Source organism: Lactuca saligna, chromosome 4 (assembly GCF_052625555.1).
Source record: "Lactuca saligna cultivar CGN05327 chromosome 4, ASM5262555v1, whole genome shotgun sequence".
In the NCBI taxonomy this organism is placed as follows: Eukaryota; Viridiplantae; Streptophyta; class Magnoliopsida; order Asterales; family Asteraceae; genus Lactuca; species Lactuca saligna.
In genome coordinates this window covers 238416428-238430226 of record NC_136420.1, presented here as the reverse complement: position 1 = coordinate 238430226, position 13799 = coordinate 238416428, and the positions used below count along the sequence as shown (strand labels likewise).

Sequence of the window (13799 nt, the reverse complement as noted above, 5' to 3'; positions counted from 1 at the left end):
TCAATGAAAGTTTGACAAAGAATGAACAAGTGAAAATATTAAAGAAAACCGAAACTTCAACTCTCAAATCTCAATTCAATTATGCTGATATTGATGAAAATTTAGATAATGTGAGTGAAATCAGTGAGATAGAAGAGGAAGAAGAGGTTGATTGTTCTCAATTGTCAATCATTAATATCACATCTAAGATTAAAGGTAAAGAAATTCTTGTTGATTCTATAGCAATGGATGAAATTGATAAACCTTTAACTTCGCAACATTGTGAGTTTGATAATGTGGAAGTTGAAAGCTGGAAATCTGATGCGAATGAAGAAAACATAGGAGAAATGAAAGATTCACTTGAAATACCTCAACGAGTTGTGGTTGATCAAGTGTTTGAAAATACAAAAGAGTTTGACAAAATTTTAAATGACAAAGGTGCACATTATTTGGAAACCAACACTGTGGTATACCCAAATTTTGTATGTACTCATAAAACCATTTTTCCAAATCAAGTTTTTGTCACTACTGGAAATGCGGAGAAAGTTCATCCTGAATTCAACAAAATGATTGAAAAAGATAATTTAAAATCAACCACGGAAGGTTTTTTCGCAAATCAAAACACAGAAGAAAACAATTTAACTCAAAATTCTTATGTGTTTCATAAACAAAAATCATTACAAAATGGGTGGTTAAAGGTGAAAAACCAAAGGATGGAGTGAAATTAAATTCTCATGAATTCAAATTGATGGTTGGAAATTACTCAACAGAAAATAAAGTTTCAAAAAGAAAAGCAAGAAAAGCAATTTTCTGGCAAGTTGTGTCAAATAACCAACCAAAAGATGAAAAAGAACACATTTCAAAAACAAAATCATCAAAATTTCAAAGAAAAAATAAACAAACAGATTCAAGTTTTAATAAACAAATAAATTTTGTTGATAAAATTCCATATGTTCGCAAATATGACAACAATCGAAAACTTGAGAATTCGCAAATATTTGCAAATAATCAAAAGTTTCAAAATGTTGGCAAATTCACGAATACTTCATCAAGTTTGACAGATTCAACTCAAACAAAAGTAAAATTTTCACCAAAACAACCAAATTTTCCAAATCTTTCAGTTTCAAAACAAACCAAAGTTTCATATACAAAAGGAAAATCTGATGTAAGTACAATCAATCGTTGGTTTGAAGGGAAAGGAAGAAAATATCAAAGTGGGAAATTTACAGAACAACAAATCAAGAATGCATTTGACAAGTTCGCAAATAATTCTTCCACTGATAGTTCATCATCTCATCATTCGCAAGTTCCAGTTCAAAAATGGAAACCAGTTATCAAAAATGCGAATGTTGTGAAGGATAAGATTATAATCAATGGAAATCCAAAACTATTGAATGATTATATTTCAATATCTAGATCTGATGATGTTGATATAATGGATTCTATCACAAACAAAGTGAAAACATGGTTTTTAAATTCAAAGAACTTGTTTTATTCTACTAATGATGGACCCAACAAGTCTTGGGTTCCTAAAATTTTCCAATAAATGCAGGTGATGTGTGACGAGCAATATGATACGAAATGGTATATTGATAGTGGTTTCTCTCGTCATATGACTGGAAGAAAGGAAAACTTGCGACATTATAGAAGCTTGGAAAATGCAGGAGTAGTCAAGTTTGGGAATAATCATAAGTGTCATGTGAAAGGCTATGGAAAAGTCACAAATGGACAATTTACTATGAACAGAGTTGCTTATGTTGAAGGACTTCAACATAATTTGATAAGTGTGTCACAACTTGTTGTCAATACTGGAAATCAAGTTGTATTTAATGAAGAAGGAAGTATCATTTCAAATGCGAAGTCAAATGAAATACTTCTCAAATCCAAAAGATATGGTGATATGTTTACACTGGACATCAAACCAATTGTTGGAAAACCTGCTGTGTGTTTACTATCAAAAGCATCCAATGATGTATGTCAGTTGGCTTTGGCATAGAAGATTGTCACACTTGAACTTTCGAAATATTAACAAACTTGCCACTGAAGATTTAGTTCGAGGGTTACCTGTATTAAAATTTGACAATGATTCTCTGTGTGCAGCTTGCGAAAAAGGAAAACAACATAGAAAAGATCATCTGATTGTGATAGATTCAAAAATCGTAGAACCATTGGAACTTCTTCACATTGACTTGTGTGGACCGTCAACTGTTGCGACAATCAATAAAAAGTGGTACATTTTAGTTATTGTAGATGATTTTTCTCGATTCACATGGGTGTTTTTTCTCAGGTTAAAATCTGAAGTTGCTCAAACGATGATTGATTTTATCAAAAAGATTGAGCTTAGTCTAAAAAAGAATGTTCTCAAAATTAAAAGTCATAATGGTTCTGAGTTTAAAAATCAAACTCTTGATTCTTTTCTCACCAGCAAAGGCATTTCACATAATTTCTCATCACCATATACTCTGCAACAAAATGGTGTTGTTGAAAGAAGAAATCGATCTCTATGTGAAGCAGCCAGAACCATTTTAACATGTGCGAATCTACCTCAATATCTTTGGGCAGAAGCAGTATCCACTGCATGTTTTACTTAGAATCGATCATTCATTCATCGAAGATTCAATGTTACTCCATATGAAATAATCAATAATCGGAAACCTAATGTAATATTCTTTCATGTTTTTGGTTGCAAATGTTTTATCATGAATCTCAAAGACAATTTGTCCAAGTTCCAAGCCAAAGCTGATGAAGGCATTTTCTTAGGATATTCACAGAATTCAGTTGCATACAGAGTGCTTAATAAAAGAACTCGAAAAGTTGAAGAAACTTTCAATTTAACGTTTGATGATTACTATCTTAAACCAATGGATACTAAATTTGAAAATAAATCAATACTTGTGGATTCAAATACTCAAATTGATAAATTTGAAATAAATGATTTTGATTATGACTTAATTTTTGGAATTCCTGACAGGGCTATCACAGTGGAAAAGAATGCTCCTGATAATCAAACATCAGAATCCTCAAAACATATTGGTGATTCGACAATAGCTACAAGGTCAATAACTTGCGAAAGTATGTTTGATGCTCATATGGAGGAGGAGCATATGAGTATTCATGAAAATTGCCAGCCAACTTTCGAGGGGGAGAATGAAAATATGGATTATCAAGTTGAGGGGGAGCATTTGCAGAATCAACAGGAACATCATGTTGAGGGGGAGCATTCATAGAATCAACAGGAATATCATCTTGAGGGGGAGCATCAAGATCAAGAAAATGATGAGTTTCATGAACTAAATGATAATTTTTCTGTTGCAGGATCTGAAAATGAAGATATGTATGAAGATGTACCATTAGAATTTGATCCTAATTTTCCACCACTTAAGAAATGGATAAGAAAACATCCAAAGGAACAGGTAATTGGTACTGCACAAGATGGTGTGTTGACAATAGCTCAAATTCGTGCGAAAAATGAGGTACTGAATGCGAACCAAGAACTATGTATGTTTAATGTCTTTATTTCGAAAATAGAGCCAAAGACAGTAAAGGATGCTATGGAACAATTAGATTGGGTTGTTGCTATGCAATCTGAACTGGCTGAATTTGAACAAAACAAGGTTTGGAGATTAATTCCTAAACCTTCTGATGTTTCAATTGTCGGATTAAAATGGATTTTTAAAAATAAAACTGACAAAGATGGCAATATTATTCGAAATAAAGCTAGACTAGTGGTTAAAGGTTATTCGCAACAAGAAGGAATAGACTATGAAGAAACATTTGCACCTGTTGCAAGACTTGAAGCAGTTCACATATTTTTAGCTTATGCAGCTCACAAAGACTTTGATGTTTATCAAATGGATGTTAAGTGTGCAATCTTAAATGGAGAACTTGAAGAAACAGTATATGTTGAACAACCACCAGGATTTATAAACAATGAACATCCTGATCATGTTTACATCCTAGATAAGGCTGTGTATGGATTAAAACAAGCACCAAGAGCCCGGTATGCAACACTTACAAATTTCTTGAAACAATCTAAATTTAAACAATGATCAGTTGACCCCACATTATTTCGCAAGAAAGTTGGAAGTCATCTAATGCTTGTTCAAATTTATGTTGATGATATTATCTTTGGCTCAACTGATCCAACATTGTTAATTGAATTTGAAAATCTAATGAAAAGTCAGTTTGAAATGAGCATGATGGGAAAAATTAATAATTTTCTTGGTTTACATATAAGACAGAACAGGGATGGAATCTTAATCAATCAAAAAAAGTATACGAAGAACTTGCTTGAAAAGTTTGGAATGACTAATAGCACGAAACTAAGAGTACCAATGGTAGTAGGAACAAGACTAACTCCTTCATTAGATGCTCCAGCTATTGATTTAACACTTTATCAAAGCATGATAGGGTCTTTATTGTACTTAACTGCAAGTAGACCTGATATTATCTTTTCAGTTTGCAATTGTGCTAGATATCAAGCTAATCCCAGAGAACCTCATTTGACTGCAGTGAAAAATATTTTTTGCTATCTTAAGGGAACAGTTTCATTAGGACTTTGGTATCCTTCAAAAACAGGGTTTTTCATTCAAGCTTTTTCAGATTCTGATCTAGGAGGATGTACTTTGGATAGGAAAAGTACGAGTGGTGGATGTCAACTATTTGATGGGAAGTTGGTGAGTTGGCAATCAAAGAAACAAACTTGTGTGGCTATATCAACTGCTGAGGCTGAATACATTGTTGTTGCTGCTTGTACTTCGCTAATTATTTGGATTCAGAGTCAACTTCGTGACTATGCAATAAACATGAAAAAGATTCCTTTGTATTGTGATTCGCAAAGTGCAATTCGCATTTGTCATAATCCAGTACAACATTCAAAGACAAAACACATTGCTCTTCGATATCATTTTATCAAAGATCATGTGGAAGATGGGAATATTGAAATTCATTTTGTTAAAACAACTGAACAACTTGCTCATATTTTTACAAAGCCTCTTGATGAAAAATCACTTGTTAGAACTTTAGCAGCTTTGGGGATGATTGATGTGAATTCAATTTCAAAAACTCAGGAATGAAAGTCTGGTTCCGCAGTTATGAGTCAAACTTGTTCAGATGTTACTGTTCATTCATAGGCTTCACATCCATATCTTTTCGTATTTGCGATCATAACAACTAAGGTTAGGTTTTTGATTCATTTTGTAGTTTTTAACTTTTGAAAAATTAAAAATTCAAAAAGATTTTGTTTGGTTATGTTTTTATTTTGAAAAATTCAAAAATCACAAAAATATTTTTGTTTTCTTTGTTCTTTAAACATTGTGTGCTGAGAATTTTGTACAGGGTCAAATGCGAAAAAGTCATGCTTATGTGTTTCTAAGGGAAGGTATTAAATTTTTTAAAAAAAAAACTAGTTAGGATGTCCCTAGAAGCATGTTGTTGTATGTAGACCAATAGCTTCAACAAGACTCTATGTGTGCACAGATAGCCTTAATGAAATTATCACATGAAAATTTCTTCCCAATCAGGCTTATATTCGCATACGTCAAAAGAGCTACCTTACTCTTCTCAAATGAGTTAAGAGTTTTCTGTTTTGTCCATTATAACAGAGGTACACTTCGATTCTTATCCAATCTTTTTAAACCAAACAATTCTTTCAATCCAAATTTTTGAAGAGATTTGTCCTTGAGGTCTTTGATCAAACCAATCAAAACCTAGACAAATCACAAGTCTGTGTTTATGATCTAACATCATGAGTCTGTGATGGAAGTGAAACCCAAACATCATAAACCTTAAGGAATTGACGGGGAACTTTGTTCCAGATTTTTACGAAACCTTTGTTTCAGTATCAAAAATTTCGAAACTCCAAATCATATTCAATTCGCATGTGTGGTCTTCATCAAATATTGGCAACCAACAATATTTGTTACCCAACAAGATCCAGAACAAAATTTTCTTTTTGAGTATGATTTCAGTGTGAGTTTTATTCGCAAATCCTAGTCATGATAAATATTTTCAAAAGCCAACTTGTCACTGACTACAATGGTCAAACAAGTAATTTCATTTACAATTTCTCACCTTATGTTAAGGCTGATATGTAATGAAATTTGAAACCAATCCCAAATGTTTTTTAAAAGAAGCCCTTCGATACTTCTCTATAAGTATTCGATTGTAATTCACGGGAAACTACACAAGCTGTTGATCATCTCTCTTGATGATTAACGAAGCAACCTTTGCCTGGGGTTTAACTGCATCTATGTCAAATTTAATTTTTGACATCACAGAATTCCAAATTTTTTTATTTTACTTTCTCATCTTATTCTGTTGACACAATGCAAACATGAAATCCTTGAGGTTCTGAGTAAAACCAACTCAGACTGATGATTTCGCAAATCTGGCATATGACTTCACTTTATATCCCAAAATTCAAAAAGCCCTGCCTCCATGCGAAGGGTTTTAACGGTTCGAAATCTATAACGGGAAACTTGACAGGCTGTGTACTCAAGATGGTTGGTATTCTATTCGGTTTTCAAGGAGAAGTGATAGTTACTTTTTGAAGCGTGGTTATCTTTTGTCATCATGATCCGATTTTCAAGGTGCCACGTTGGATAACATTAAATGCATCCCGCTTTAATTTCAAATTAATTTGGGTAACCTATAAAAGGGGGATCAAGAACACTATATACGGTTACGCAAACAGAACTCTCACAAACCTTCAACGTCTCAAACTTGATCAAACCTTCTCTCTTTCAAACCCTAACAATGGCAGCCACTCAATCCAACACTGATGAAGTTCTTTCTCAATCTGTGATGAAAATCCAAAGCACAAATTATCAAGTTGATCCAAAAGTATCTTCTTATCCTGAAGACTTGAAGATGCTTATCGTTGCTCTGAAACGATCACCGTTGTCCACTGCCATGTTTAGCTCTTTCTCTGTTTCGGTGACATGGTTATCGTTGGTAGTTTCAACGGCATCATACAACAATACAACTGATGTGATAACATTCAACCTAATCAACAACAAATGGGTAAAACTTTCCAAGAAGATGTTTGTTGAATTCTTGTAGATTCCAAACAATCCTCCATTTTTCAAACCTGTTAACTCTCAAGTCATTCACATGTTCAATGAGATGGGTCATCAACCACATCTTGAGAATATCAGTGACTTCTGAAAGTCTGGGTTACCGTGCATGTGGAATTTCTTATTTGGTATTTTTCTCATATGTCTAACAGGAAGAACAGTTATACTATGACATCAATGTTGATTATGCAACCCAGTTATGGAAGGAATTTGTTCAGAGTCTCAAAATCACAAATTCCGAAAAAGGGATTTCGTGTGCTAGATATTGGAGCTTAATTCTGGAGAAAATCTATGAAAAAGAAGGGATTCAAGTACCGGAGGATGTTGAAGTTGCTGAATTTTCTTTATATCAGTTTCCAAAAGTTGTAGAAGATGATGAGACTATTTTTACTCATGTGGCTCGCATTCTTGATGCGATGCTTCGCAAAGTATCTCAAGCTCACAAAGTCTTGGTGAGATATTTGTGAACAGTTAATCAATCTGTGCAGACTGGAGTATTACTAGAAGTTGCTACTCCGTCAAAGAAGAAGAAGTCCACAAAGAAGAATGCGACAGGTTCATCTTCACAACAAGCTCAAAATGAAGATGTTCAGATTGAAGAAACCTCATCTAAATCAAAGCAAGAAATAATACCTTCCAAGTCTGGGGTATTGAAGAAAATTCGCAAGGCAGAGGTGAGAAGTAAAGGAGTTACTATTCGCATTATTCCAGCTCCGGTTTCACCAGGTAAGAAAAGGCAAAGAGCTTAACATGTTGCGAAAAAGATGCAACATACTCTCACAAAACGAAGGAAATTGATGATTCGAAATGAATCATCTGATGAAGAGATAGTCCCAGAAACTCCACCAGTGCCGTCTCTGGTAAATGTTTCCTTACCTATTATCCCAACTTCGCAAATTTCTACCACAATACCACTCACCGAATCACTCGAAATAGTCACTACCAAATCAGTTTCTGAGGAGGTACCTATTTCTGATATGGTTGTCAACGTAACTGATACGGGGGCACCTATCTTGAGTGTTGAAACCACAATTCCAATAACTTTACCCATTTCCTTACCAATCGTTTCTATTCCATCCACAATTCTATCCACTACCTCATCCATTTTTGATCATCCTCTTCAAAATCCATTTACAACACTTTTTCCATCACAATCACCAGAAATCCTCAACCTTCGCAACCATTATCTGATAATGAAGCTGAAGGAGGAGCCTTTGGAGGGGTCTTTGAAGATATTCATTTTGATTCAAAGGAGGAGGATATTCCTGATCATATGCTTATGACAAGAAAACAATTTAAAATCCTGAATCAGAAGTTGAATGCTATTATTCAGTCGCAAGCTGATTCTGGCAGGATGTCTTCTATCTCAGCCATGGAAGCTGATGTAATGATTAAGGGTGCTGAGAAACGTCTAATGGAAAAAGTTGATCAATCTGATAAGAACAATGAGCTTCGCATTCAAGCTCAAGGTAATAGCTTTTCTTCAGTGGTTCAGGATTTGAAAATAGTTACAAAAGAACGTCATGTTCTTTTTGTACAAGATGTGAAGAAAGTTAGGGAGGATGTCAACTATAAAATTCAAGAGTTGAGCACTGAACTTGCGAAGGAGCTCCAGGATATTCATACTCAAAATGTTGATATTCAAAAGTAGATTGAGGAGATTAAAACAAACAAACCAACAACGAAGAGGTTTGATCAGCGGATCCAATTGGTGACAGAGCTTAAAACGGTGGTTTCGCAATCTTCATCCACACGCATTCTTACTCCTGAGTTCTTGTCTCTAAAGATTAATACTTTAGAACAAGCAATTCACAAAGCTCTTGCTCCACTTGCCAATTTCACCTCTTTACTTCCAAGGGGTGCCCCACCTGCTTTCACAGGGGTGCAAGGGGGAGAGAAAAGTTCAAGTAAAGAGGAGGATGCAAAGACAGTGGGAAAAGTTATATCTACCCAGCTGAAAACTACTCTTCCTGTGTTTACAAAGCCAATTTCATCAACTACAATAACCACAAGACCTATTGTCAAAGGAATTGTTATTGGAGCAAAAGCAGGAGGTTCAAGTTCAAAATCTCAAGTAGAGATGGAGGGAAAAGGAAAGGGAATATTATACGAAAAATCAAAAGAAGAGAAGAAAGCTGAGGCTGAAGCAGAGATGGAAAGAATGAGGCATATTCAAAGTATCATGAGACAAAGGGCAAGTGATCCTCCCACAATGAACAAAGGAGATCCAGCGAAGCTTTACTCTTACGAAACTATAGAGTCAAAGGTTGTGGGGAGGGAAATGTATGAATTCGAGAAGAAGCCAAATAAAAGTTATGATATTGCAAATTCAAACAATTGCCAGCTAGATTTTCCGATCAATGAAATGCTCTTCATCAATGCTCAGTACAAAATTAGTGAGAAGTTTGATAATCCTAATGATTTTACAAACATGAAAATCAGATTTCATGCTGTTTTAGGAAAGAATCTAGATGAAGTTTGATCATTATTGAAGATCAAAAAGGTGCTAACAATCAAGAAAGATGTATTGTTTGAAGACATGCTTCAAAATTTTCGTTATTTTGTTATCAGAGCAGACAACAAGCAGTATGACTTCACTATAGCAGATTTTCCTCTGATGAATTGCAACGATTTGATTCAAGTGGCTCTGATTTTGAAGCATATGGAAGAAAATAAGCTTAAAGGCTCTGAGACTGAAGTATTCAAGACAGGCTTTGCATATGGTAAGACATTCATCGACAATTATTTCGATTGTTTGGCTCTTACAGATGATGAATTGGCGAATGTTTTGGGAAGAGAAGTGAAAGTACCTTGGGAATATACTTTATCCCAGTCAGCATTGTCGAAATATGGTGTTGGTGAAATATGTCTCAAACCTTTTGGTATGGTGTTTTCCGGGAGAGATACAAAAGGGAATCCTAAGAAATTTTTGTTTAAAGTCTCAGAGGTGGAAAGATATAATTCTTCGCAATATACGCATTTCATGGTTCGTATGAACAATTGCGAGAAGAACAATGAAGGAGATAAGAAGGATCTGAAGAAGGTGATCTCCTGGTATGGAGAAGTGCGAAAGACAATTCACTCTGCTGTTCAAAAGCTTATAAACTGAATAGCTTCGACTGTTTACAAAGGGGGAGATTGTAGATGTAAAATTGTAAAAGTCGAATATAGTGTTTTGTAGTGTTTCGCATTTTATGTTATTTTACTAAGTCATATTTGTGCGAAGTGTAATTTTTAGACTTAGTTTATTTTTTGTACACTCATGTTCCCTATAAATAGGGACTGAGGTTAGAAGTAGAAGTTAACTTTGGAAAATTCAAATATCCTTCTGCTTATTTCTATAATCAGTCTTCATCAATATGAGATCTGATTAATATTTACTCTTCGTGTTCTAACTCTAGTTTACTCAAATCATACTTTGTTTACTTAAATCTCGATAACAATTCTCTTCACAACTGGAAGTTGACTTTGACCAAGGGTAAAATAGTGATTTTACCCTGAGGGCATTTACAAGTAACTGATCTAGTGTTTTTGGGATGTGTAGCCGGTCAGTTTCGAAGCAGCAGTTAGCCACTTTTAGAGTTAGCATCTCAACAGCCAGCACTATGAGGTGAGTTTTCCTTCAAAAAGGAACGGGTCTACGGCCACAATGTCAGCTCGTCTATTAGCAGTACTTCCGGACTTTGGTCTGATGCAGTATTTCAATGTGCTTGATGTCTTTGTGATTCAAGCATGTCTTTGTGTTATGTGTTCCAGACTTTAGTCCAATGCAGTATGAAGTATATGCATTTAGGGGTTGGGAGAAAGAAGACACACAGAGATGCAAACCTAAATGGGTTATTGCTGGTTGCATATACTAAAAAACTTGGTCCAGGTGTGTCTGTAAAAAGGTCAACAAAGCTGAATTCAGATGAGTTGATCTGAGAAGGAGGAATTAAAGGGTGTATACCTGATGTGGATCAAGTTGGTGGGTGCAAGAACGACTTTTGCATTACTTAGATGAAAGGGTTGACGACTGCAAGTCGATTGAAGGGAAAGGGGTACGAGACTCAGATTCGTCGGAAAAATCAACATCAATCTGGGTTTCTTTGAGATCGATTCATGGATTAGATAATAAGGTAGTGGGTTGCTAAAGGGAATGATGTTTCATCGGAGGTGTGTTCGCCGATAGTGAGGTTTAATCCTCAGGAGGTTGAGTAAACGAGGGGGGATGTCGACGATAAGGTTGAAGCTTTTGACTATGAAATGTCCGACGATTGCTGAGCATGGTGGGATTAGGTACGGTGGGGCGGTGAATTTGCCATAGTGGGTGCAGTCGGTAGTCTAGGAGGAGTGGACGGTGGAGGTGTTTGATTTGGAGTTAATGAGGAAAAGGATATTGAAGAGGAAATGGTGAGGTTGTTGTAGGTATGAGTATGTATGTGTGTGTGTGTGTGTGTGTGAGAGAGAGAGAGAGAGAGAGAGAGAGAGAGAGAGAGACTCATTGGATATTAAATTTAATTATTTTTTTCCTTTTAAAAAAAAAAAAAAAAAGAAAACCTCAAGGTCCCTACATAGTTAAATGACGGAAATACCCTTCATTTAACAGTAGAAAACTAACCGGTTAACAAAAATGACCAAACATTAAAAGTTTTGAAAATACAAGGACCATCTATGGGTTTTTTAAACCATAAGGATTAAACAAAACTTGATTCACCATTTAAATATTTTGCTATTAGCAAGTGTTAACCTCAGATTTAAAACAAAATTAAATTTGAAAGTTGAAATGGCCAAATGGGATAGCGTATGACAAATTGGTATATGTTGGGAAGGGAAGAAGGGGTCAGTCCTGATCCGGTCAAAATTAAGCTCTGAAATGGAAAAACAGCTGTGCCTCTGCCTGTGACTTTGACTTTCCAACTCCTCTTCCAATCAAGAACAACAGCTGCACCTCTCTTCGTAGATCTGGTGTACGACCTCCCAACTGGTGACATCTCTATCCCTATTTCCATTTCAATCGATTTTCTTCTAAATCGATGTAAATTCTAGTTCGGGTTAGCAATTTATTTAGGGTTTTTCACTATGATAGTGTTAAATCATATTTAGGGATCTCCCTGATCTGGAGTTCCTTTTGCTCTTTAGCTGATCGGTTATAATCTTGTACTTTTTTTGTTGAAAAATGGGTTCGATTCGTAATACAGTCTACTATTGTTGTGTGTGGAATGGGGGAAAAGTTTTGTATTCATACAACAGTGGGGGAGATCACGAGATTGAAAATTTGGCTGCTTTATGCTTGGAAAAAGCTCCTTCTCATCACAAATGGTACTTTCAGACCATGTTCAAGAAAACTTTCGGGTTCCTAATGGAAGATGGGTATGTCTATTTTGCGATAATAGATTCGACTCTTGGTAACCCTGGAAACCTCGACTTCTTAGAACATCTTAGAGACGAGTTCAAGAAAGTTGCTAAAAAGGGATCAAATCTAAGCTTTACAAATCTGAATAATTCAGTCGTTTTGCAAGAACAGTTAGTCCCAATCATTCGTCGATTAATTGCCTCGTTAGAACATGTAACCGAGACGACATCACCTTACAACGAAGGTCTCTCTCCTTCCCCTATAAGCAATGATAACAATGGTAATCATGATAATGGGATTTCTACAAAAGCCCCTTTATTGGGAAAATCCAGCAAACAAGAGAAGAGAAAGATGAGGGATCATGTGATTACAGTGAGAGAAAATGGGGTGGCTGAGGATCATCGGAAGTCTGCAGATAAAGGGGGCACAAAGGCTGATTTGTCAAGTTTGGATTCTAGTAATGAAGTTGGATCTATGACAGGTGTCTCTTTGACAAAAGAAGTAAGTTCAATGAGTAGATCGACTACTCAAACCATAAGAAATAAATGGTGTCGTCAAGTTCGTATTGTTCTTGCCATTGATGTTGCAGTTTGTTTGATTTTGTTTGTTGTTTGGATAGTCGTGTGTCGGGGTACTGAGTGTATTCGTTAAGGAAATTCGCATTCGCATTCGCGCGTATTTCTTCTTTGAAATTTGAATTCCGTTGCGAATACGTGATTCCCGATTTGAGATTCAAATTTTACAAGGTATGGGGTTCTTCATTATTGTTCATAACATCTTTGTTGTTTGAATATTTTTGTACATTTTTTTGAACATCTATTTAATGTACATTATCTTGTTGCCATGAAATCTAAAAGCTATTTGATGGGGGTCTTGTGATTGATCCTTGACTCTTATGTAAGTCTCTTGTTACAGTCATGAGGATTCTATGGAAAGAGGCATGAAAAATGCGCTGTTTTGATTATAAATATTTGTTTTTGGAAGTGATTAAGTACATCCTTCTAATACATTTTATGGACTTGTGTATACATCATGATCTTTGGGTCAGACATTTTTTTCGTTGTTAATGTATGAGAACATGGTTGCTTATACCAAGTTTGAATCCACACAGTGTGCTTCAATGAGTGGTTGAACCTTGAAAAAAGTTTGGGCTAGACCAATTGGTTAATAAGGTGTTTATAACAAGGAGGTGATAGGTTCAGTTTGACGTATATTTCTAAAATATAGAAAATAAAATAAAATAATGTTAATCGATTTTCCTCGTGGCTTTTTTAATGTTTATTATATACCCTTTCGATGTTTTCAAGGTTTGTTATTGATGATTTACATGTTCAATACCTAGAATATGTGGCTAGTACTATGTGGGCTCTATTAATGTGACAAGTTTTTGAACTAAATAAAACTTATGG

General features: G+C 35.2%; 1 protein-coding gene across 1 annotated transcript; it reads left to right on the top strand.

Moving 5' to 3' along the window:
* Positions 1 to 11845: 11845 nt before the first annotated feature.
* Positions 11846 to 13358, top strand: LOC145043413 (phytolongin Phyl1.1-like). The gene has a single exon (XM_078992049.1). It carries the CDS (start codon positions 12214 to 12216, stop codon positions 13039 to 13041), a length of 828 nt encoding a protein of 275 aa, XP_078848175.1. The 5' UTR covers positions 11846 to 12213; the 3' UTR covers positions 13042 to 13358.
* Positions 13359 to 13799: the final 441 nt, after the last annotated feature.

Coding starts and splice junctions, on each gene's coding strand:
- LOC145043413 (XM_078992049.1), top strand. CDS start 12,214: ATGGGTTCGATTCGTAATACAGTCTACTATTGTTGTGTGTGGAATGGG.